The sequence below is a fragment of the Siphateles boraxobius genome, unplaced genomic scaffold (genome assembly GCF_051911475.1).
Source record: "Siphateles boraxobius isolate OS27281-9 unplaced genomic scaffold, OSU_SipBor_1 26, whole genome shotgun sequence".
Lineage (NCBI taxonomy): Eukaryota > Metazoa > Chordata > Actinopteri > Cypriniformes > Leuciscidae > Siphateles > Siphateles boraxobius.
The window spans coordinates 5,959,914-5,987,390 of NW_027508876.1; the positions used below are offsets into that span (position 1 = coordinate 5,959,914).

The 27,477-nt window shown below is 39.7% G+C and overlaps 1 protein-coding gene across 4 annotated transcripts in view; it reads right to left on the reverse strand.

Annotated features, from left to right (window-relative positions):
• Nucleotides 1–27,477, reverse strand: part of dpp6a (dipeptidyl-peptidase 6a) — a 503,595-nt gene that overhangs the window by 111,253 nt on the left and 364,865 nt on the right. For all 4 annotated transcript variants that reach the window (XM_077244246.1, XM_077244247.1, XM_077244244.1 and 1 more), the window contains 2 exons: nucleotides 8,775–8,869; nucleotides 1,559–1,633 (listed from right to left, as the gene is read on the reverse strand). In XM_077244246.1, coding sequence (XP_077100361.1) covers nucleotides 1,559–1,633; nucleotides 8,775–8,869 — 170 coding nt within the window. The remainder of the gene's footprint in view (nucleotides 1–1,558; nucleotides 1,634–8,774; nucleotides 8,870–27,477) is intronic.

The window sequence follows — 27,477 nt, forward strand, 5'->3', positions numbered from 1 at the left end:
CGAGACTCTGACTTCTTTGACATGAAAATCATCTCCGGTTCATTTCTTCTGTTCTGTCCGTCAAGGTCAGACGAGTAAAAACATGAACTGGAGAACAGCTTTATAGTAGATATTGACACTGGTTTTTTTCCTCATGTTTAATAATGTAATGCTGCTTGCTTTTAAACAATCTATAGTATATTGTGCTATATAAATACATGTGACGTGACTTTACTGGTGATTATAAAGATTCAGTTAAACTATGGTTACTATGAAAACTACAATAATGCAGAATGAAAATTAAATATTTCAAATTTAAATAACAATTATTTTTAAAAATTGTAAAAATTTTAAATAGTATATAAATAATAATAATAATAATAATAAAATTAACATTGTTACTACTAATAAAATATAATACTAAAATGCTATATTTTATATTTTTTTAAAATATTTAAAAAAGGTACAGTTTAAAAAAAAGAAAACTATAAAAGACAGTGATAACAATCTGGTAAAAAATAAATCAGAACATATCTTATAAATAAAAAAGTGTAATAAAGTTAATATTAATAAAAAATAATGTTAATATTATTACAATTTAATAGGCAAATTATTAAAAAATAATACATTTTATTTTAAAATATTAAAATTAGATGTTCAGATTTAAAGATGCAAAATCATGAAAGGAAATTTGAGCAAATTTATGAATGTGAACTGCTATAAAAAAGATGAAGAATAATAATAATAATAATAATAGAACAATTAAAATATGTTATTTTAAAATATACAAATAAAATACAGTTAGTTTTAAAGATGAAAAACTATAAAAGACATATTGATAACACATTATCTGTGAACAATAGTATAGTCCATTCCTGAGTACAATATTTCCATTCAACTATGCATTTTCCATCTAATCAGTTAAAGATAATTTATGCTCAATACAAAAGTAATTGTAAGCTGTTGAAATAATTTGGAACTGAATATAACTTCAATATAGAAATTTCCTTTATATTTTCACTTAATTTCTAAATCTGAATATGATAGTTTACAAAAATTCCCTGTTATTTCCAGGATTTCTATAACTTTGGGGACTTTTTGGTGCACATCCTCTTGAATTGTTACCTAGCTAGCAACACCTGCAACTAATTCCCACAATCACCCTGTGGTTCAGAGTCTAACTGTATAATACAATATGAAAATAGAGGGTGATGGTGGAATAGAAGTTGAGTTCAGACCAACCAATCAAACCAAGTGTGAAAACAGACTCTGTCCTTCTTTCTCTCGGCTGGCAGTAGGTAGGTGTGTGTGTGTGTGTGTGTGTGTGTGTGTGTGTGTGTGTGTGTGTGTGTGTGTGTGTGTGTGTGTGTGTGTGTGTGTGTGTGTGTGTGTGTGTGCGCGTGTGTGTGTGTGTGTGTGTGTGTGTGTGTGTGTGTGTGTGTGTGCTCGGTTTCAATCACTCCAGCAGGGTGTATTTGGTTCTGGTGAGACGGTGGAGAGTGGGGGCCCTTTCACATCGTGCCATGATTACTTTCATCTCAATACACACATACAACACCTAAATACACATAGACCTCACCGGCAGCACATTGTAGGCCAGCAGAACCAGTTTCATATCTGGGGAAACCTCATATTTGCTGGCTTTGTACATTTCCTGGAAAGGGAACAGAGAAAAGGTATATGAGACTTTTAGCAAGAATAGTTTCATTACCATATTCCTTAAATGACTGTGATAGATTGGATCGCGCAGACACAGAGAGAGCGTGGCATTAATCAGAGCTGCAACTGTTTGATTCTGAACAAACATCATGTTCTTTGTCCTTGCCTCCGCTGTTTTGCATCCTGCCAGCCCCACTTTAACGATCTGAGGCTGTTAATGAGCTACACAGAACATTGCTCTAATGATGGATGCTTTTAGCTCTATTAAAAAACAACAGAAGTGTCAGCACAATGATCTGTTGTATGAAACGGTGGAGTAATTTACACTGCAGAACAGGGTTGTAAAGGTATGAGATTTTCACGGTATGATAACCGTCTCAGAAAATATCACAGTATTAAACAACCAGTCATTATTATTATCATCAGTTAAAATGACCGTTAAATTAATGAAAACAGGTTTGTTAGTTTTTTTTAATTGAACAAATTTTGAGAAATTATAAATTTATTATAACCATTTGAAACATTTGAAACCATTTGTTTGTTTTGTTTATTCAAATTTCAATAATCAATAATTTGTTTAACCCTTTCACACGTACGATCACACCGGTGTGATCAGTCTTGGCTGGTCCCTGCAGCGTACGGTGTGATTAGAACGGTCCATGCATCACGTGATCAACTGCTAAATTCAAACGTGCTTTCGCGCGTTTGCTGGGGCTGAGCCAGAGAAGGACCCACTCAGTGCTGTCATATATCACAACTATTCAGTGTTTTCAACCACATAATGTTTATTTATAGGTTTCAGACATTAAAATACACACAAGTACTAGCAAAACAATGATTTTGAGTTTGTAAAATACACACTGATGTCTATGGAAGCGGCAATAATAATCCTTTACATTATAATAAGACGACACGTTTTATTCATATCAGATACACATAGTGTAAGTAGCTTTACATTTGACCCTATTCTTCTCCCAGTTCACCGGCCACTTACTTTCATGCATTTCGTGAGAAGTGGAGGAATTGACGTGTAAATCCAACAGATCCGATTCTCTGAACTGTGAAACAAACTAACATGGCGTCGCCCATCGCGCATACAGCTCAACTAACGCGATCGTTATAAAGGTGTTTAAACAACAAAACACATCCACTTGCACATATTGGACAATCGGAATATCAGTGTTTCATGCTATAGCTAATACATTTGTGAATGTTTTTAATAAAAAAGGGGAAATGACATAAAAGCAGATCATCATTCATTCAGCTGTGTTGTGGTTGCGCTGTGTCACGTGACAAGCAATGACGCGTCACCATGGAAACTTTAAAGTGACAAGTTCTAAATAACGGTCGCCTTGAAAAACTCACGCTGGGGTGTCAGTTAGAATATTTTAAACTTACGTGTGAAAGGGTTAATCAATTAAATTTATTAATTGATTATAGATTACATTAATAACTTATTTTTTCATTAATAATCCATAAAACTTTTCAAGAATAATGGAGTCCTATGAAATGTACGGAGCCCCTGAGGGGACCTTTGCAAAAAATAAAAAAATAAAGACTATCACGTGCGAACGAGAAACTATCGCGTGCGCACGAGAAACATATCTCGTTTCCATGGTGACGCGTCATTGCTTGTGACACAGCGCAACCACAACACAGCGCTACCCAATTCCCAAAATTTTAAGGATAAGCTAAATTTAAGTTTAATATGCAACTGTTTCAAGTCAAAAACAAATTATTCAAACACAAATGCAATAATACGATCAGAAATTATTATATGAATTTTATTTCATTTGGAAAATTAAATGTGAAATGAGCTTCAGCTTAATATGAACAACAAACTGCACACGTGGAAAAAAAAAAATTGCAATTAAACATACTGTAACAGCCTAGGTCCCACTAAATGTCATTCCAAAGAGTCATTAGTTTAAAACTGAGGTGGTGGTTATTGGAAGTCTATGGTTGTAACTATGGTAACAATAAAATGCTGAAAAAAATTTCCCCTTAATGTCCAATATCACTGAAATTACTGGGATTTTACACATGAAACAAAAACTAGTTCATTACAAAACTAATAGATCTGTGGATTTTATATTTTGAGATTTCCATCTAAAACTCAATGTGAATATTAATGAGACGAGTGGTACTGCTTCTCACACATCAGTTTCTGAATGTCTGGCTCCAAAGAGGAGAGTTTCAGTGTCATACTAGGCTCCACGTTTAGTTTGTTGCGCTGTTTTGTTTTCAAACCAACCAGTGTGGAAAACCCAACTTCACAGTTGTATGTAGTTGAGAAGGGCATGAGCACTTTGAGGGCAGATTCTGCAAGCTTTGGATGTTCAGCGCTGAATGAATGATGATCTGCTTTATGTAAATATTATTATTATATTTATTATTAAAATATTAAAATATTAATATTTATTAAAAATAAATATTATTAAAATATTCACAAATGTATTAACTATAACATGAAACACTGATATTCCGACTGTCAAATATGTGCAATTGGATGTGTTTTGTTGTTTAAACACCTGTATAACGATTGCGTTGGTTGAGCTGTATGTGCGATGGGCGGCGCCATGTTGGTTTACAACACGTCAACTCCTTAACTTCTCACGAAATACATGAAAGTAAGTGGCCGGTGAACTGGAGAAGAATAGGGTAAAATTTTAAGCTACTTACACAATGTGTATCTGATATGAATAAAACGTGTCGTCTTTTTATAATGGAAAGGATTATTATTGCCGTTTCCATAGACATCAGTCTGTATTTTACAAACTCAAAATCATTTTTTTTGCTAGTAATTATGTGTATTTAAATGTCTGAAAACTAAAATAAACATTATGTGGTTAAAAACACTGAATAGTTGTGATATATGACAGCACTGAGTGCGCCCCTCTCTGGCTCAGCGCCAGCCAACGCGCGAAAGCACTTTTGAATTTAGCAGTTGATCACGTGATGCATGGACCGTTCTAATCACACCGTACGCTGCAGGGACCAGCCAAGACTGATCACACCGGTGTGATCGTACGTGCAAAGGTTTTAAAGGGTTAGTTCACCCAAAAATGAAATTATGTCATTAACCCTCTGGAGTCGACAAACGCGCCGGTGCGTTTTGCTCGATTTTTTGTCACATAGCAGGAAAATAGACTTAAAATACTCTGTCATTTTTGGTCATACAAACTTAAGAAATATAAAAAAAAAACTGTTGAATGTCTACTTTTTTATGTGTCCACTTACAATCGAAATAAAACATTGTGCTTTTGTAAAATAAAGAAAATAAACAGGGTGTGCTTTCTCTCTCTCCATCTCGGTTAACCTTTTTTCTGGTGCACGTCTTTAAACTTAAACAAAACTCAGCGAATACTATTCACCCAAAGCATGAGAAATATATCTTTATAATCATTTAAGTTTGTACTTTTAAAATATCTAATTCAAAACTAAAATAAATATTCTCTGTTTATGTAAGCTATAAAAAAAGAGAGAGGTGTCAGCCGATCTCATTATTGTTCTCTCAGCTCATTATTCTGCTAATGTGACACGCCCACGGAGAGCGCGCAGTATTCAAACGCAAATGATCTGAAGCACACATGCAAACGTGTCAACGTCCCTCATAAACGCGATAACACAACAAATTTAATCATCAGATTAATGTACCTTTTCCTCTTGCGAGGCTGTGACTGTGAGGAGTAATCCTGAAACATTTACCTCAGAACATGTGCTGGTTTATTTTCATTTTGAGGAGCGACCGATCTAGCCGAGAATTGTGAGTAGCCTAAGTTTTTTATTCTTATGCTTTGTTCTAATGTCTGTAAATGCAAAAAGACTGTTTAAATTTGAATCACGTTTCTGTGTGTGAATGAATTAATGGCACAGATGGGCGCTGTTGTTTATGTTTAGCCTATTATGTTACAGATGAAATATGAAAGAATTAATATGTATTCTCTTCAGGTTCTGTTGTCAATCCGCGTTCACGTGTCCGCAGTGACGCTGCTGACGTAAGACGCTGCTGACGTGTTATCTGGTGTAGAGCCCGAAGCCATTTGTTTTGAGAATAATGGCTGGCTGATGAAGTTATTGGCTGGCTAGCCGGCTCAGCCAAAACCTAAATGGCTGCTGCAGCCGCCAAACTTTTCATAGCTGCAAATGGCTGAAGCTGCCACTTCATGTCCACAGATGTCTATGTTATACTGATTTACTAGATCTCAATATTTCCAAGCAATGCATGGCTTACACTATATTTCTACAAAATGCAATACAATGTAATAAAGAAAACACCAGATTTTACTTTCACAACGTATGTACATATTTATTTTGTAGTCTGATCGCGGAGAAGTAACGTTATGTTGATTAAGAACGCAAACTTTTGTTGAATTTATGAGAAATCTACAGACGCAAACAGACGAAGTGTAGTAAAATAAATACCTAAATGTGTATTTCGGACTTTTTTTCACCACAAGTCTGTAAGAAGACATGGAAGACAAATATCCAAAAATCTCAAAATTGACCAGTAAAAAAAACGATGTTTTTGGCTGCCGTGTCTCGCCTTAATATAAACACACACTGTTATCAGTATTATTTTGGACAAAGTTTTGCACATTTCACTTCAATGTACACTGAAGCATGCGTCGTGAATTAGCAATGTGGAAACGGTGGTTTGTTACTGCAGTAATATCACGTTCAGTGCTATAAATCTCTCCGTTCCAGAATATTTGGTTCATAACATCATATCTTTGATTCAGGTGTTTGTGCAACCGTGCCCTGAAGATTTAACAAAAGTCTGGCTAGGCCTAAGTTAAAAAAAAAAGTAAGTAGGAATTAGCAAAGTATGTGAGAAGTGAGATCAAAATTACCTTGCTTGCTTCTTTCCGCCATTTCACCTCAGTGCGAGAAAAAAATGCATCGCTTCTTCTGTACGGAAAACGAGCAATTTTAATTGGTCGTCAATTCACTGTGAGTCTGTGTATCGTAGCAACGAGCACAAGACTGTGCTGTTATGAATCCAGTGGGAAAATAGATCTCGTGTATTGTTTATATATTCGTGTCGTGTGTGTATGTCTCTATGTGATAGAATTATTATTTGATGCAAATAATTCTAGCCAGCTCAGCCAAACTTTATCAGATGGCGGCTCAATTTGGCTTACGAAATTATTGGCTGGCGGCGGCTGAAATTCTAAATGGCGCAAATGGCGGCGCCTGGCGGCGGCTTCGGGGTCTAATCTGGTGCATCCGTGTATTCGGGTTCAAATAAATATGTCTGGTTAAAAAAAATTGCAAGTCTTCCCCTGTGTCGAAATCCTTAGACATGTTTGCAAAGATTGTTTTGTTTACAGCGTGCGTCTCCCTCAGACTGTAAACGAAGCTCGGGCGCACCAGATAACACGTCAGCTCGTCTTACGTCAGCGGACTCATGAACACGGATTGACAACAGACCCGGAAGAGAATACAATGCTGAATAAAGTCGTCGTTTTTGTTATTTTTGGAACAAAATGTATTTTCAATGCTTCAAAAAATTCTAACTAACCCACTGAGGTCACATTGACTACTTTGATGATGTCTTTATTGCCTTTCTGAACAAGGACAGTATACCGTACATAGATTTTCAATGGAGGGACAAAAAGCTCTCGGACTGAATCTAAAATATCTTAAACTGTGTTCCGAAGATGAACGGAGGTCTTACGGGCTTGGAACGACATGAGGGTGAGTCATTAATGACATAATTTTCATTTTTGGGTGAACTAACCCTTTAAATAAGTGACGATTTTGGAAACACTTGCCTAGTTTAGGTCATCTTTTTGCGGACCACTAGGGGGCGATGGCGGACAACTAGTAGTCCACGGACCACACTTTAAGTATAACTGGTCTATACCATGTGACAGTGATGTCTATGAGATTTGCAATACTGTTATGATAGAAGCTCACTTTGAGCTGCTAAAGGACTCGTACCAAGCAATAGACTAAGTACTTGCATCTAAGGAATGAGTTATTGACCTTATCGTAACCTGTGCTCAGGGTGTAGATAAATAGTAGATAATAGATAAATAGAGGGGGTGGTGGCAGCTTGTTTAAAGGATATTTGGTATTTATAAGACATACACTTTCTTCTTTCAGTTCAACAATGTAATTTTTTTTGATCCTGTCTCTTTAGAATAAAAATTTAAACTAACTTTAAAACCTTAAAACATAACTTAAAACCACTCAATCATTTAAAAAATTCTAAATTATGTTGAAAAGCAAATCATAAAATAGCAATAAATAATAAATTCAATAAATTCTTCTTCCATGTTGCGATCTGCGATTATTGATGACAAATAAGCTCCGTACATATCATTCCTAGTTCCACATTTCCATTAATGATGCAATAGTTTTCTCGTGCGCATGTGATAGTTTTCTCGTGCGCACGCGATAGTTTCTCGTGCGCACCCGATAGGTTTCTCGTGCGCACGCTATAGTCTTTATTTTATTTTTTTGCAAAGGTCCCCTCAGGGGCTCCGTAGAAATGCATTTTATTCAGAACATTTTTCTTTTTCTTTTTATGATTTAATACAAATATATTATCAAATGAATGCAGAAAACTAACAATAATATAAATGTTTTAAAATGTAATCAAATGGAAATTTAACAACTTTTATCCTTTTATTTTTTGGCAAAGTGCTGCACAACAGAGATTTACTCAATTAAAATATGTACAAAAAAATAATATTCTTTAAATAATGTTTAACTAAATTTGTCACGGGTAGTTATTCTGAACAAAGTACACGTCAAGAATAATCCAGGATACAGATTTTAATTAAAAAATACTCTGGAAATGTGAATGCTTCTCATTATATCTCGCAGTGATTTTATTAAAACTATGCAAAATTCAGATAGCAAAATGTGACCATTTGGAGTCCCGATATAATAAACTAATATATATTTAATTACACATTTGTTGGTGATGTTTTTTTTAATGTAAGGCAATCACATTTGACAAGTGTGACTTAATACTTTTTTGGAGTCACCTTAATTGATTAATCATGCACAATAAGAGCAGTAACATCTATTAAGCAGTTAAACCCAGTTTTAATTTTAATGTCTTTAAAGGGTTTCACAATTTTTGAAGAAAGAGGTGGAAAATAAGGAGGTTAGATACTTACAAACTTCCTGTTTGTCACCAGGATTGTGCTTTTGTTGGTCTCCATGTTGAAGCGGACCACATCACCTTCACGGGTACGATACAGAAGCTCATTACCTAAAGGGAGAGGATAAGAGGATGAGAGTTAGTTATTTAAAAAATTAGTTAGTCGTGAAATTGCGTGAGCCCAGACAGTTCTAATCAGGTTGCTTTAGATCGTCTCTCACTTGAGCTCTGTCAATAATCTAGTCATGAATGTGCCCCTCATTGCTCTCTGGCTGTACCAGGGGGGCTGATAGTTGAAAAGGAATGATAAAACTTTTCATTTTTGGCTTCCACATGTGACGATGACTTTGGCAAGGACATCAGCAAAAAGCTCTTTGAGAGGTTTGGAATGTAGCACACAGCCCTCAGTGAGAAGAACGGAAAGTGAGCAAACAGCCCCATTGCCGGTTTTAATTGCGGATTAGGGGAATGGTACGCAAAGGCTTTTTTATATATATATATTGCTTGCATAACTAATCAATGATGAGGTGACACAATTACCATCACAATCACATTATAGCTAAAGTGGAAGGCATTGAAAAAGCAGCAGTTCTAATGGGTCAGATTGCCGCGGTAACATGGACCTCATTTAATACTTGAAAATGAAGGAATGAATATGAAGTAAATATTTTAGTATGGACATAAAACATGAGTTGTTTAATGCACTGCATGATGAATAATAATAGCATGTATATATATATATATATATTTTTTTTTTTTTTTTTTTTTTTTTTCTGTTAATGGTTGTTGTATTCCTCTGAATGTTAAATTTGCTCATTTTATGGAGATTGTTGGGAGAAAGGTGCCCTTCACTCTGGTATTTCCATGCCTGAAATTGACTGGCGAGCTGATAAGATGCCAGAACAATAATTTGTCTGCTTGACAAATTCCATCCTTTTTCACTTTTCCTCTGACCTGATGCTGCCGTGCGTTTCAGATCAGAACCTCATCAAGCGTCCTCTTCCCCTCTGCTCTCATTCATCTCTCACACTCTATCCATCACACATTCAGACAGGTGTGCTCTAAACACACTTCTCCACACATCAATCATTCTTTGGAACTCCTCTAAGCTCATCCACGTCTTTTAACTCTAGGTCCCTGTCGCTAACTCATAGATCATTCCAGTTATGAAAATGCTTCTTATGTACTATATTTCTAATAATTTCACAGGGTTGTATTAAAACCAAATCAGATTTCCTATTTTCTCAAATAGAGTTTTCTTTAATACCACAATTACTATTACTCATGTTGGGTAAGTTGGGGACTGAAGTGATTTTGACATTCATCACACGTTTGCCACTTTTAAATAATATAAGTTGCATTTTAAACCAGAAACATTGGTAGTATTTTTACCATCCCAGATCTAAATGCTGGAATACACTGCATAAATTTTAAATTGTGAACTGACTATAAAACACTAGGCATCTAAGCTTGCTGACTTCACAATCATATCCTAAATGACTGAAGATCACACACAGATATTCAAGTTGTTCTAACCACAACAAACTCATGCAGAAACAGGCACATCACTGCTAGGAGACTCATAACAGATGAAAACAAACACATATGCACAAGAACTGACTGCAGTACTGTAGTTGTTGTCGAGAGTCTTGAAAAAAAAAAAATAGCCAAGCGGCAAGTGCATTTGGATCCTGTCTTGGGTGGGTAGACTCAGTATGCCCTGTAAACATTTTAACGGGATATGTGTTCTAAAATTGGCTCAAAATATCACAAGTTTGATATCCTTAGACTTGACTGAATCATAGTCTGAACAAAAAAATCATATACACTCTTAAAAATAAAAGTTCTTCATTGACCTTTAACCAACCTTTAACATCCATGGAACCTCTCTAATTCACAAAAGGATCTTTATAGTGGAAAAAAGGTTCTTGAAAATGTTCTTCACACTAAGGAAAAAACTGTTTACTGGAAAGTTCTTTGGGGAACTGAAAATGGTTCTTTTATGGCATCGCAGCGAAACGGTCTCGGTTACATATGGTAACCCTTGTTCCCTGAAGGAGGGAATGGAAACGCCATGTCGAGACCGACGAATAGGAATCTCGCTAGAGAGGCCAATCTACTTCATAGTGAAACTAAGCGAGCCAATGCAGATTGGGGTGCTATCATTTGCAACAGCAGTGGCAGGCACGGGTATATAACGAGCAGCAGGTGCAAATTCTGTAAGGAAGGAGAACGCTGCGGAACCCACATTCTTCCCCGAGGGAGTTATGCGGGGATATATAAATATGTATATATATATATATATATATATATATATATATATATATATATATATATATATATATATATATATATATATAGACTAACCCAATGGTTGTACTGCATATGAAATACTGGGTGACTTAGCCCAAGGGAAAGAAACGGGCTTTCGCTTAGGAGCAGACGTGGAAGAAATACACATATGGTATCCCTGCAGGGTCACTAGGGTTGGGTATTATCCAATACCAGTACCTACTCGGTATTTTTTAAACGGATCCGGTGCTTAAACAGTTGTTGAAACGGTACTTAAGAAAACGAAACTGCACACACTTTGTCAAAAAATAATACCCTTTTATTTACAGGGCCAAACTGGACACAATATTAACTTAAATCTTTAAACAATATAAATACAAGTAACATATGGTAATAATAAATAAACCAATATAAAATAAAATAAAAATATAAAATAAATAAATTCACATTTACATAATATCAAATAAAACAATATTGTATCAAACAATGTAATAATACTGGAGATTAATAGAGATTACTACCAGGGTAATCTAATCTCGACATGCCTCCAGGTTCCCATGTTTTGTCTTCTTGAACCAGTCATGTAAGTTATCTGGTCGTTGTACTATTTACGGCAGCACTTAGCTAGGCGAGTATGGTATTTCGTTCCCACTGCTTCCTTTTTCGGCAGAGAAATTTGAGGAGCAGATGATGTGCGCACTAATATAATATGACGACGTAAGAGCCTCGAGGCGGCGATGCATTGGCCATCATATGAAATGCATTGGCGTGATTCTATATGGTTTCAGACAATCGGCACACCCAGAGGGCGTTCTGACGCGTAATTTTACACGTGAAATGCAGCCAAACCTTGGAGCGTTTTGTCTTCGGCATCTTCATTAATCCCCTCGCTATCAGCAGAAGTTCTGGGAGTCTCCTGCATATTGATAGCGGCTCCCTGATGCCCACAAATTAGTTCAAATCTCCCGCAATCTAGAGCGGGAGATGCAAGACAGAACAGACTTTGCTCCAAACCGTATAGTGCGTGCATGGCGGAGAGGGAGAGAGCGAAATACCTTGCGTGTGTGCGCCTCATGACACAGAGTCAGGCACCGAAATCAGGCACCGAAATTGTCGTTCTTATTTGGTCTGGTTACTACCGTTTACGTCGGAAGCGGTTACCTATTGGCACCGCATTTCGGTACCCAACCCTAAGGGTCACACTTATGGGACCCAGCCTAGACCAGGTTATCAAGGATTAAATGGATAAAGGCCTGGTGCCGGATGCTCCGCCGTGTCCGGGCCGAGGGTGTTGGAGGACTCAACAGGTTTTTCACTTTGGAGCAATAAGGGTCGCACTGTAGGGCGCAGCCGACAGAGCCGAGCCTCTCAGGGCATTCTACCCATTTAGGGTGAGAACACAGGAGACCGGCTCTACACATAGGCTATAATATCTAGTGAACGTGTTAGGTGTCGCCCAGCCTGCAGTTCTACAGATATCTGTTAGTTAGGTGCCACGTGTCAGCACCCAGGAGGATGCAAGGCCTCTCGTGGAGTGAGCATGCAACCTGAGCGGGCAGGGCACGCCTTGTGCTTGGTAAGCCAAGGCAAAGGCATCCACTATCCAGTGGGCCATCCTCTGCTTGGAGACAGCCTTTCCCTTCTGCTGGCCTCCGCAACAGACAAAGAGCTGGTCTGAGGTCCTGAGACTTTGAGTTCTGTCCATGTACAGACGGAGATCGCTGACAGGACAAGCAAAGCCAGGGCTGGGTCTGCTTCCTCCAGGGGCAGTGCTTGCAGGTTCACTACCTGGTCCCTGAAGGGAATGGTAGGAACCTTGGGCATATAGATAGGCCGGGGTCTCAGTACAAAATGGGTGTCACCGGGCCCGAATTCTAGCCACGATTTGTCGACCGAAAATGCCTAGAGGCCAGTGGAACCAGCAGCAAAGTCTTCATGTCGAGAAACTTCAAGTCTGCTGACTGCAGGGGCTCAAAGGGAGCATCCTAGAGTGCTCGAAGCACCAGTGAAAGGTCCCAAGAGGGTATGGAGGGGGGTCGAGGAGGATTTAACCATCTCACCCCCCTAAGGTACCTGACGACCAGATCGTGCTTTCCTACTGTTTTGCCAGCTTCAGTCAGGGAGTAAAACAGCTGGCAGTAGGAGGTCTCTGAGGCAAACATGTCTAACTAAGCCTCCCCGAACTCTCTCCAGATCAGCTGAACCGCCTGGGGGTGGAGTCGCCATTCTCCCGGGAGCACCAGGGTTCTACGCTAAGGTTTTTCCCAAGGAGCACATGTGAAACATACGAAATTTTGAGCACAAGAAATTTTGAAGCGCAGTGAAAAATGTTCAAGTAATAGAGTTTAACAAACTTTTTATTATATACATATATATATATATATATATATATATATATATATATATATATATATATATATATATATATATGGTGTGAAACCATTGGAGGACTATGGAAGTGATGATTCTTGTATCTGCACACTCAGCATTGGCCTTAAAAGTTTGTCGAAGTATTTGAAAATACTGAAACAGATCTTTTGAAAATTTGACATATTGAAAACAACTTTTAAAACACTGATCACTCATCGCAAAAAACTTTACTGTGATTGGTGCTTATGTAGTTATTGAACCAGGGCCGGATTCACGATACACCAGCAGCACTCAAACAACCAACGCCATACCTAATGTAAATAAGACTACTGAACAGTATCAATGTGTAGGCTACGCCGTTGATTTGATGCAGAAGTATAAATCACACTTTACAATCACTTTAGTAAAACAGAACAAGGGAAACGTGTTGCTCTCATGAGGAGGCTAGGAGCACATAGTCACATCTGTGCAGTGGAAATCTGCATCTTTCCACTGCAGAGGCTCTTTCCACAACATGTAGGATAAGCTAGTTTAAATGAGTGTATTAGTATTTATATTATTATAATAACATTACATAAAAAGTTAAAATAATCTAATAGTATACTGTTAGAATGTTAATATATTCATGATTTAATTTTACTATATGCATTGTAATTTTATGTAATAATATAATATTTATTCCAGTCTGACAAAACAGCAGTTTCATATTGGTGAGTTGTTTTCATTTATTAAATATTTGTTCAAGAAAAATGGCCTACATTGGTCTCTAATTTGTTAATGCTACTATCTCATCAATAATCAGAACTATTCATGTAGGAGGAGTTCAACATTTGAAAGTGTACTGTAGCACGTCAAACTTTTTTTATGTCCCGCCCCATCCAGGCTGTGATTAGTCAGTTTTCGAAAAGTGAAACTGACGAGCAGGTCAGTTTTATGAAAAGTTGAACGTTTAAACAAAAGGTACCTGGTATAGCTAAAAAGCCAGCAAGCAAAACTCAAAACCTCCTTATCCTCTCCCTGCTGTCTTCTGTCTCACCGCTCCAGCTGCTGACATCTCTGTCTTTGTTTTTGTGATGAGATGCTCAAGCGGCCACAGAGCGAACCGCACAGCGGGATCTCTCCCGGTGCTCCGGTGACTAGCTCGCTTGTTTCCTGTCAGAGTTTCAACAACTTTCATATGATTGACACCAGCTTTGCGTCGCATCCTGCCCGCTACTCGGGGTGGGATGTTTTGAATGATTAGCGGCGAGGTGCACCGCAGCGGGCAGGATGGGGGGATTATGGTCGGTTGTAGTTACTCGCACATTGTGCTCGTAAATAATTTTTCCGGTTTGCACGTATCGATTTTTAGGGGCATATACGAGCAAAATGGTCACACTGTAGAGCCCTGAGCACAGTTTGTGACAGCTTGTCACAGCTCGTCAACCACGTGGTGGAGCACACCGGGGACATACATGGCCCGAAGCGACCTCAGATACTTCTGACTCTAGAGGAGGAGATGGCCGGTGAGTTGCGACATGCGACGGCAGCGTAGAACACCTTGTCGGTTGATGTACACAACGGTCGCAGTGTTGTCTGTACGGACCAGCACGTCCCTACCCTGTAGCGTCCTTTTTAAGTGGATCAGAGCGAGACGGACTGCTAGCAACTCGAGGCAGTTGATGTGCCAATGAAGTTAGGGGCCTGTCCAGACCCCTGACACTGCACACTGACCACGGGCTGAAGGTCTGGCGGCATGCCGGTGTGATTGTCACCTGGTGAGTGCCGTGATGCCATGCCCATCTCGGGACTCGGCCGTGAAGCCAGTGCTGAAGCGGTCTCATATGGAACAGCCCAAGCGGTGCCCTAGGAGTCTCTGAAAGAATTTCAGTGGGACCGCTGTCTTGCCTTTGAATGTATTCAGGCAGTTCAGCACCGACCGAGCGCGTTCCTCTGTGAGGCACGCAGTCTGTGCGACCGAATCCAACTCCATACCGAGAAAAGAGACCAAATGCGTCTCTGCATTAGTATTTTGAACGGTAGCTTGTGGAGACTCCGATTCAAAACGACCAGCCACGAGTTCCGTCAGCGGTTCTGCTGGCTGCAGAGCGTGGGAGGGATGAGGGTTCCTACGGGGTTGGTTCCCCAAAGGAAGCGTGATCCTTAGGTCATCAGGGGACACGGATAGGAATGTGCAATTCTGTTTCAAAAAAGAGAAATAGACCGCACTGCCGCGCTGTATCGCCCGTACCAGCTTCGAGAGATCTTCCTGAGAACTCGTTCACACTCTGTATATATATCAGCATCAAAGTTGTCGGCTCTGAAGCAAAAAGCTGAAGTGCAATTGTACCTGCTGCTCGTTATATACCCGCACTGCGTGGCAGAGCAGCTGTTGCAAATGATTGCACGCCAATGTGCATTGGCTTGTTTGGTTTCACTCGAAGTAGATTGGTGTCGACTGACCGACTGAAGTGGAACCCCATTTTAGAGCCTTTATTTTAAAGGTATAGTGTAGCCTATTCTATCCTTATTGTAGATTATTGCAGTATTTGCTTATTGAATTGTGATGGTCTTGCATTTGTTTGCACACTGAATTGTTACTGGTCATTGCTTTCTTACAACTATTTATATCGCTGCAACAGTTGACTTCTTTACATCGAGCAAAGACTAAAGCATAAACTCACCTAAACCTTTAACACTATTAGTTTGCTGCCTTGCAAACACTTGTATTTCCTTTGGGAAATGCAAATCTAGTTCAAATTGATATTTCCCTTGACTCCGTCTGTTATCTTGGATGAAACTTTTCGCAAATCTTTTTCTGATTTTACCTTATACATAAAAGGATACAAGCAACACTGCCCTAATTATTTGGGAAAAGTAAGGAAACTTATAAGGCTGCACTATTTTGGTGTCTCCGGTTTGGAACAGCCATCACATAAACTTGTTGCCTAGGTGGGCGGTTTAGCATTTCATATTTCATTTCATATGCTCTCTGTTTCCTCAGGTCTGTTTTTTACTATGAAGAACTTTCTCTTCACCAATTTTCTCTTTCGCTGTCAGTAAAAATCGTGATCTCTGAATCTCCTGGCCTCTGCCAACCTAGCACCTCTCCTGCGTTCTCGGTTTTTGATGGAGGCGAGCAGTAGGAACTGGCACAAAGCACTTCCTGCGGTTGAGCCTGGGGTCACTCACTCAAACACAGCACTCACCTTCACTCTGCTTCTTTGTTCTTCAGGGTATAATCGTCTAACTCACTCACCTTGGGTTTCTTTTGTTTTTCATTGCCCTTCTTGTCCTCTCTTACACACCCCTAAGCATGATTCTTTTTATCTCTCTACCCTGCTCTTTCTTTATTAGTCCTTTCTGTCTCAATTTGTTCCAGGAGAAGGTTTTGTCTCTGATCTGAGTTTTCCCGCATACCTGACAGCAGGACTTTATTTCTGTCTGTCTGCCTGCCTGATACATGTTGGCTATGTACATGATATAAAGTTTCAGGAGTGACAACCACATTTATTTGTGGATGAGAATCCCCTAAGTTATCATTCTGTGAGTACAAAATAAATAAGTCAGTCCTATGGCTCCAAACTAGCGATGGTTGAGATAATGATAACTAGTACTTTGGCATCTCACAGCTGTAAACAAGAAACATGGATGCCAACAGTTTGTAAGCCAACGTAAATACTAAGCCCACGTAAATTTTAAATAAACACATTCATTTTAATTAAAGATACTACTATTGCTACTACTACTGTTCAAACTGGATACACTTGTAAAAAAGAAGTACACTTAATTTTACTGATTGTGTCAAATCTTAAAAGTATATATAAATTTTAAAAAGTGTACTTGCAGATAATATAATGTTAATGAAAGGCTACTTAAGCACACTTAAAGAGAGTACACTTTCATTACTAAGTTTCTTAACACACTGAAGTACACTTTTAAATGCACTATTTGGCAGTAAATGATGATGAATTGATCAATTGATGATGGACTGAATTGATGAATTTGACAGTACTCATGTCAAATTAACATTTTAAATGTAATCCTTTGTCATGCTTTAAAGAAGTACACTTATTTTGATGTGTTCACTAAAATACTAAAGCACAAGCAAAGTAATTGATTATAATCTTTAACTGTAATGTGTGATTTTATATTTAAATTATATATTTTTAAATATACTAAATTGAAACTTCATAATCACAAATGTTAAATACAAATATATTAAAATTAGGGCTGTCAAAATTAAGGTGTTAATTTTGTGATTTTTTCTTCTTCATTTTAACAAATTTTATCACAAGGCAATTTACACAGTATTATTTTTTTCCTGGCATGCTATCATTCAAGTGCTTTTAAACCATTCAAGTGTGATAACACGCAACAGAGAACTCAAAGATATACCGCTTTGAGCTCTCTTTCATGGTTGAAAGTACAGAAACACACAAAATGATCTCAAAATGTCCGTTATTGGCGAGTATCCTCGTAAGCACAGTCTTAAAAGAGTTCAAAAGTCTTAAATGACCATATAGACTTGAAAACATCGGATGCGTGTCAGATCCACATCCTGTGCGACAGGTATTGAAGTGACAGTAGCCTAATATACCTGCTGCTGTCTGCCATTAATATTAATCAAACAACAAAAAACAAACTCACAGCTCTTGACTGAATAACTTCAGCTTTAATAAGGATTAATCTATATATTTTTTGCAGAGCAGGTAAACACCAGAACTTGACTGACTGGACCAATAGGAAACATTCTTAGCATTGAGCACTGTTATATTGAAGGCACAGCTGCTTTATGGGAAGTTCACTTAAAGGGGTGGTATAACGCCCGTTTTCACAAGATGTAAAATAAGTCTCTGATGTCCCCAAAGTGTATATGTGAAGTTTTATCTCAAAATACCCCACTATTATTTTTTACAGCATGTTAAAATTGTCCCTTTTTGAGGGTGAGCAAAAACGTTTCGTTTTGTGTGTGTTCCTTTACATGCAAATGAGACTCCCTGCACAGACTCAGAGGGCGTCAGCTCCTGTGTGTGTGTGTGTGTGTGTGTGTGTGTGTGTGTGTGTGTGTGTGTGTGTGTGTGTGTGTGTGTGTGTGTGTGTGTGTGTGTGTGTGTGTGTGTGTGTGTGTGTGTGTGTGTGTGTGTGTGTGTGTGTGGGTGGGTGTTAGCAGCCCCGATTACCTCACAGACACTCACTGAAATATCAGAAACTGTTCCGCCTTTTATGTTTACACTGGAGTCGGACAATGATGGAGAGACTAAAGAAGAAGTGACAACATGTAGAATGCAACAGGACATTTCTGAATGGTTGATGAATTTATGTTGCGGAAGTGAAGTTAACTATATTCAAGTATTTAATTAGCATATTCTGTCATAATAATCTATAAAATCGCTTGTGTGGGAACTGTTGTAATATGCCTATAGAGTGACATGCTTTTGCATTGGTGTTACCAGGTGTGACTGTATTGCATGTGAAAAGACGTATGAGACAGCTTGAACAGACTCTTAAATCTGCTCTACTACAACAACTCTTCCTCTTCTCAACCTGGACTGCGTGTTCCCGGGAGAGAGGTTTGTTTAAATTTTAGGGTTAGTGATGTCACTAACCTGGGAGGAATCTTGTGTAGTCCCTACCAGTCGTTTGTTGTAGTCCTTAAAGCTCCAGTCGGCAAGTCTGGCAGATTGAGTGGACTTAGGCAAAATTTTGAATGTTTACAACTCTCATGCCCCTCCCCCACTATCAACGAATTCCCTCCCGCCGAGTTCGTGCTCGTCAGTGCCTGTGCACCAGATGTTCTGTGAACGCGCCCATCTCATCAGCATCCATCAACACAATGAAGTATTTTGTTATTGTTGTTTTGTTATTTTGGAGTAGATTGTTACGAAATGGATTACCCACCAATTAAACGTAAATAAACACCATCGTCTGTCTGAAACGCTATTATTACTGTATGGTATATGCGGCAGACATGGTCATTGTACATTGTTCTATTGCTTATATAACAGAGCTAACGTTAGTCAGATAGCACATACAATAACAGCAGCTTTACTACTGTTCTTACTCTCGTAAGAAAGATAGAGTAGCAATGATTCTTCCAAAAAGCCTAACTTTATCCCTTCATCTGGACATATTTATCCACCTAACGTTACGCTCACACGGATTTCAGTGCAAACAAAGCTAACGAACCTGCCCAACAAGTGCTAACGTTAGCTATCCATACCAACACATTTGGGCAAACATACTTAGATTACTAACACAACACTAAGAAATAAAGTAACTGGTTGATAAAGTACAATTAACTGTCGAGAAGAAATGTTGCAAGCTCTGCTAGTAGCTTATACCCAATTAAATCACGTAAATCTCTCGACCTTTCAAATGTCGATCCGATGTTGATACTGGTTTTATTACGGGCACGATCACTTTCTTTCTTTACTTCTTTCTTTTCAGCAGGTGTTCTCTTTTCCTCTGTTGTTTTTAAACTCCTAGCTCTTCAGGTTAACCGAGGAATTGGAATCTTTTCCGTCATCACTCTTCATTACTGCTTGCACTTCAGGCGTGTGCATGCGATTGTAACGTGCCCGAGGGGTGGCGTGTGCAAGACCTGTGATTGACAGTCAGATCTCACACCCCCCTGCGCTCATTGGACCCGATGATCCGGGAGCGGTGTATTTTTGCAAAACAAATAACACGCTACAGGTGGAGTTAGAAGCTCGGGGTTTTTTTTTCTAAAACCACTTTATTTATGTTGTTCTGTTGGATTATAGTGTCGATTTCACTGAATATGATCAAAAAAATGTTGCCGACGGCAGCTTTAAAAAACGATTTCTTCAAAAGCAAATATCTTCCTTTGCTTTGAACTTTGAGCGTTGCAATTTTGCAGATGTTGTTTATACTCAAACAGCAACATTACACACTAACAAAAGTTAGAGAAAAAAAAAAAGTGAAATCATGATCAACCACCCATTTAAATTAAAAGTTATATTTTTAAAGCCTATTAAATGTTAAAAATTATTATTGTTATAATGTTATAAACATATTGTAATGTTGAATTGTTATAATTACTAATTTCATCCCCAGAAGCTGAGAAAAAATCCATATACATCAGTAGCAGTATTGGTATCGGTGATACTGGCCTTCTTTCATAGTACTTCGTAAAGAGAGGCCATTAAGCAAATATTTAAAATATACTTTATTTATGTTGTTTCTACATTTCAATGTAAAATTAGAAAGTAAACAATATAATTATAATTAACATTTTGATGTCAGGTGTGAACAGTTGCGATAATTGCAGAAAAAGTGTGATTAATTAGTTAATTTTTTAATTGATTGACAGCACTGATTAAAACACATGAGAGTAGTTTAATTTTTTAATTAATTTTTAATAAAAACAATGTTTAAGTTTAATTTAAAATGACATTAAAGAATATTTCAGATTACCATAAAAGCTTGTCAGCCCATTCAGCAGTACACTTTAACTCTTATTTCAAAGACAATATAAAATTATATTGCAAAAAACTTTACTGTCACGATCCCCGTGTCACAACCACGCCAGGCTCCACCCTTTCGCAATCACAACGCACTCCCTCTCCTGAGTACTGATTACACACCTGCACATCACGCACCTGCACTTCATCAGTACTGCAATCACCTCCAGCATTTAAAGGGTTAGTTCACCCAAAAATGAAAATTAAGTCATTAATTACTCACCCCCATGCTGTACCAACCCCGTAAGACCTTCGTTCATCTTCGGAACACAAATGAAGATATTTTTGATTAAATCTGAGAGGTGGATCACTGCTACATAGGCTGCCAGAGGGAATGAAACTTGACGGCCCAGAAAGTCATTAAAGAACATGTTTAAATATTCCATGTGCCTACAGTGGCTCAACTATAAGTTTATCAAGCGACGAGACTACTTTTTTCCCGAAAAAAAAAACATAATAACGACTTTATTCGACTATTCCTTTTCATTCCTTGTGGGCCTGAGACGAGAGTTCAAGAGATTTCCACGACGCATGCGCGAGAACTGAACAAGAAGTATTAGAAGAAGAACGTCCTCTTCTCAGTTCTCGCGCATGCGTCGTGGAAATCTCTTGAACTCTCGTCTCAGGCCCACAAGGAAGAAAAGGAATAGTCGAATAAAGTCGTTATTATGTTTTTTTTTTCGGGAAAAAAGTATTCTCGTCGCTTGATAAACTTATAGTTGAGCCACTGTAGGCACATGGAATATTTAAACATTTTCTTTAATGACTTTCTGGGCCGTCAAGTTTCATTCCCTCTGGCAGCCTATGTAGCAGTGATCCACCTCTCAGATTTAATCAAAATATCTTCATTTGTGTTCCGAAGACGAACGAAGGTCTTACGGGGTTGGTACAGCATGGGGGTGAGTAATTAATGACTTAATTTTCATTTTTGGGTGAACTAACCCTTTAAGTCACTCACTCACTCTCAGTCTTTGTCCGGTATCGTTTTCATCAAGACGCTAACTCTGTGCTTTCCTTCAGGACTTCCAAAGCTATTATCAGTCTCCTGGGATTATCACCGAAGTCTTCTCCGTTGTTCCACTTCTCCAGTTGATTCTCCAGAGTCTCCGCTATCCCATGGTTTCCATCTGCAAGTATACGAACTGTGTCATCATAGTCTGTTCTTCTGGATCTCTACTCACCCACGTTCACCTGCACTGTTGATCTATCACCTGGTAGTTCTAATAAACATTTAATTACCTGCATCCTTGAGTCAGTCCCTTCTGTCTTGTAACAGAATACCGGACCATACTTAACGAAAATCGACGAACACCAGCATGAGTGCCCCGGATCCCTTCCAGTGACTCGTGGACTATGTCCACCTGGCACTACCTCGTTATGCCATATGGATTGGCCAATCCATATTCCGTATTCCTGGATTTCATACATGAGGTACTCCGGGAGTTTCTCCACAAGTTTGTTTTGGTCTATATAGATGATATCCTGATTTACTCCCGGAGTATGGTCGAACATCGCCACCACGTTGCGGAGGTCCTAAAGCGCCTGAGGGATTTCCAGTTGTTCCTGAAAGCAGAAAAGTGCTCTTTCCACCAACCTGCAGTGCAGTTCCATGGCTATCACATCGATAGCAGTGGCATTCGGATGGACGAGGGGAAGGTGGAGGCCATCCGCAACCGGCCCATACCGACAACCATCAAGGAACTCCAACGTTTCCTCGGATTCTCCAATTTCTACCGTCGCTTCATCCTGAACAAAAGTACCATAGCCAGTCCTCTTACTCACCTGCTTCGACACAAGCCCAAGTCTCTGTCCTTGACACCTGCCGCCAACCAAGCCTTTGAATCCCTCAAGAAAGCTTTTACCACCGCTCCCCTCCTGGTGCATCCCGATCCAGAGAAAACATTCATTGTTGAGGTCGACGCTTCAACTACAGGAGTGGGAGCGGTCCTTTCCCAACAGCAGGGGAACCCAGGTAGACTCCATCCATGCGCTTTCTTCTCCCGCAAACTCAACCCGGCGGAGGTCAACTACGATACCGGCAATAGGGAGCTGTTAGCCGTCAAGCTGGCCCTTGAGGAGTGGAGACACTGGTTGGAGGGGGCACAACATCCATTCGTGGTGCTGACAGATCACAAAAATCTAGAGTACCTCAGAGACGCTAAACGACTGAACCCACGACAGGCTAGGTGGGCATTGTTCTTTACCCGTTTTCGCTTCACCATTTCCTACCTCCCTGGTCCCAAGAATCTAAAGGGCGGACGCTTTATCCCGTCTCCTTAGTCTGGAGGAGAGAACAGAAGAACCAGAGCATATCCTACCTGAAAGCATTTTTGTAAGCCCCATATCCTGGTCTGAAGAAACCATACCCTCCACCAGTGTCTCCACCAACACTCTGTCGGGTTGTCCACCAGGGTTACTCTACATCACCCGAACATGGCGCACTCATCTCATCCACACTTCCCACACGTCGCTGGGCACTGGCCACCCAGGGGTGAATGGAACCCTCTCGCTGCTAAAAGAACGCATCTGGGCGCCTAACATGGCAGCGGACGTCAGAAGGTACGTGAGAGGTTGCAAGGAATGTGCCATTCCGAAGAGTCTGCGTCATCTTCCCTCCGGTAAGCTTCATCCCCTGCCTGTTCCCAACAGACTCTGGTCACACCTAGGAGTCGATTTCATAACTGACTTACCCATCTCTGATCACTGTACATGCATTTTAGTAATCATAGACAGATTCCCCAAGTCATGTCGTCTAATTCCCCTGAAAGGACTTCCCACCGCCATGCAAACTGCCGAGCTGATGTTCAACCATATTTTCAGAGTTTATGGAATTCCCGAGGAATTGTGTCAGATAGAGGACCACAATTCATCTCCAAGGTATGGAGGGCGTTCTTCTTGCTCCTAGGTGTGACCGTCGGCCTCTCTTCTGGTTACCATCCGCAGTCGAACGGGCAGACGGAAAGGAAGATACAGGAGTTTGGACGTTTCCTCCGTACCTTTTGTAATGGCCACCAGGACTCTTGGAACCAGTTCCTGGGTTGGGCCGAGTACGCACAGAACTCCCTGCGGCAACCTACCACGGGACTTACTCCCTTCCAGTGTGTTCTAGGTTACCAACCCCCACTATTCCCCTGGTCTAGCGAACCATTGGATGTTCCTGCCGTCGACTACTGGTTCCGAGAGAGTGAGAGGGTCTGGGACTCGGCTCATCACCAGCTGCAACGGGCATTACGCAGACGTTGAATGACAGCCGACCTTCGCCGCTCTGACGCCCCAACCTTCCAGCCAGGTCAGAAGGTCTGGCTGTCCACCAGGGACATTAGGCTACGTTTGCCTTGCCGAAAGTTGAGTCCCAGGTTCATTGACCCCTTCAACATTGTGAAGCAGATCAACCCTGTCACTTACCAACTCCAATTACCACCACAACATAAGATTAATCCCACCTTTCATGTCTCCCTGCTGAAGCCTCATCATCCCTCTGTTTCTGTTTCCACAGTGCCTGACGCAGCGACTGAACCTCCCCCTCCGCTCATCCTAGATGAAGGTGCCACTTACCAGGTTAACGACATCCTGGACTCCCGGCACCGTGATGGTCTACTAGAGTACCTCGTGGACTGGGAGGGATACGGTCCCGAGGAACGCTCATGGGTACTAGGGGTGTGAACCTACACTGGTCTCACGGTTCGTTTCGATTACGATTATCATGTCATTGATTCAGTTCAATTCGATATCGCGGTGCACTGCATCTGCAATTTAAATTTTTACTCCAAAAGTGATGTGTGCGTGTGCACGCGTATTCGCCTGTTCGGGAAGTCGCACTGACAGAAACAGTGACATTCCAGTTTAAGTTTCAAGGGAGTAAAGCATGTTTATGCCATTTAGTAAATGAAATTGTGTCAAATCAATTTTGTTGTAAAGAAATGTTCATTTAAAAGCAGCGCTCATTCATGAGTGTTTAATGTTACCATAGAGATGCGCGCATCAACCGTCACCGAGCCCGCTGTTGAAGGTAACGATCATCCATTTATAATCACGCGTAACAACACAGAATAATTTTAATTTGACCATCGGGTACGGATACTTAAATCAGCTCTATGTGTGCGTGACATGAGTGTGCACAGCGCTTGTCTTCAGGTCGTGCTTACCAGGTTGTTCATTAGAGCCGAAATGTGCCCAGAATAGATGTAGGCTTTTAAAGTATTCGGAGCATTTTTAATTACTCGCACTCACGTCTCGCCTCCTCTGCCATTGTATGCTACCGCGACAAAGCACACAAGCGACAAATGACATCAGAAAAGCGTCAGTATAACCGTTTATGGTCTATTACTGAACCGATACCGAATCGTCCTCGTCTGCATCGCGATGCATCGTAGAAACGATTAATTTCAACACCCCTAATGGGTACCCAGGAACGACATACTTGACCCTAACCTGCTCGCTCAGTTCCACACCACCCACCCGGAGAAGCCGGCACCCCGGGGCAGAGGCCGACCACCACGACGTCGAGGTCCTTGGCCCTTAGTAGCGGGGCGTGAGGGGGGGGTAATGTCACAACCACACCAGGCTCCACCCTTTCGCAATCACAACGCACTCCCTCTCCAGAGTACTGATTACACACCTGCACATCACGCACCTGCACTTCATCAGTACTGCAATCACCTCCAGCATTTAAGTCACTTACTCACTCTCAGTCTTTGTCCGGTATCGTTTGCATCAAGACGCTAACTCTGTGCTTTCCTCCTGGACTTCCAAAGCTATTACCAGTCTCCTAGGATTATCACCGAAGTCTTCTCCGTTGTTCCACTTCTCCAGTTGATTCTCCAGAGTCTCCGCTATCCCATGGTTTCCATCTGCAAGTATACGAACTGTCTCATCCTAGTATGTTCTTCAGGATTTCTACTCACCCACGTTCACCTGCATTGTTGATCTATCACCTGGTAGTTCTAATAAACATTTCATTACCTGCATCCTTGAGTCAGTCCCTTCTGTCTTGTAACACCCGGTTCTGTGTCTTTTGTTTTTTATGGACTTTATGTTTAAATGTATTCTCTGTTCACATTGTTTCCATTATCCCTTCCTGTGTTTGGCTTTAGTTTATCATTGTTGTATTAGCTACTATGATAACCGCCATTAAACACACCTGTGTCAATTATCTTTGATTTCCTTGAGTTTAAGCTCTTTATGTTTAAGTAGGGTTTTGTTAGTTGTTGACAAAATATTTGCATTGGCTGTAAAACAAATTATTTATCTCACAATTTGTCTTTTTTATGATTCGAATGGATGGCTACTTGATTTACTTGTCAATTTTGTTTTTGTACATATTTAAATTTTATGAAAATTGGTTCAATCACTATCTGATTTATTCCAAAGTAAATTGATTGTAGAAAGCATCTGGCACTCCCGATAGATAACTGGAAGTGTTTACACAACTCAAAAAAGAACTGTATTCAGCTGCAGTGTGAAAGGTCTTTCAGAATCCATGCTCTGTGACGTCACTGCACAGAGACACTAGAGTGAGATTTCTACAGAGATGGTGAAGCATGTTCACCTTTCATATTAATTGTTGATTTCTTCCTCTGAATCTATACATGCTCATCGCAACAGAAACTCCTCTGAATCAGAGTTCATTATTTTATGTTCCTCACTCTCTCTTTCTCAGTAACTTCAGCTGAGCATGCTTTATTCTCAGAGAGCAGAGGTATTGAAGGTTGGTGATTCTATAAATAATGGAGCTATATGAGTGATTATAACCTGTTAATAGCCTGAACAAAATAAGGACATGTGTACTCTATTCATATATTTAAAATAACGCACCACCTGAGATAAAAAAAAAAAAACTCAGCTTTGATGTGACATCTCACACTTTCCATTTCATATTTTTTTTTTTTTATGAGGGAAACCATTCAACTAGTATATGATGCTAATTATATTATTGCTTCTTATTCTATATCTTAATTGTATTTATCTGAATGAATACCAAGATTATCATGAATTTCATCATTCCTTCTTGTATGGTAACCTGTAAAAGCTAAATACATGAATACCCACATACATACATATTTAGAATTATGTAAACTTGAAGAGGTAAGAGTTTATGTTTTGCAGTTTGTTTTATTGGTTTAGCAGTCCACATTTGGACCATTCACATGAATAATTCACAAAAATACCTGCAAACCACTTTCAAACCCCTGAAATGAATCAAGCTGGACCCATGTTCAACATTCTACTGACAGCGCTTTTGTAGAAAAATGACGGCTTACTAAAGGTGGTGCTGTTTAGACCTAAGCGTTTTTCCTAAGCAAATACTGAAAACATCTCAGTAGGATGTTTCCAGCACAAATAAAGGCTGGCATAGAATGCATCTGAGCAGTACTCTTACAGACTGTGATGTGCTAAAAGACTCTTCACGCTGAGTAGGGAATGAAAATCTGGTCATTATGTAACAACTTTTTCTTTCGGCTCCATCTCCTGCTTAATCGCTCCTGATTAAATTGATTTCTTCTTCTTGTACAGGTAATTTGCTGCAAGCAGGGGCAGAGGTGTCTGCAATTGCTGGAGAAACAGAGCGAGCCGCAGAAGAAAGGACATTTG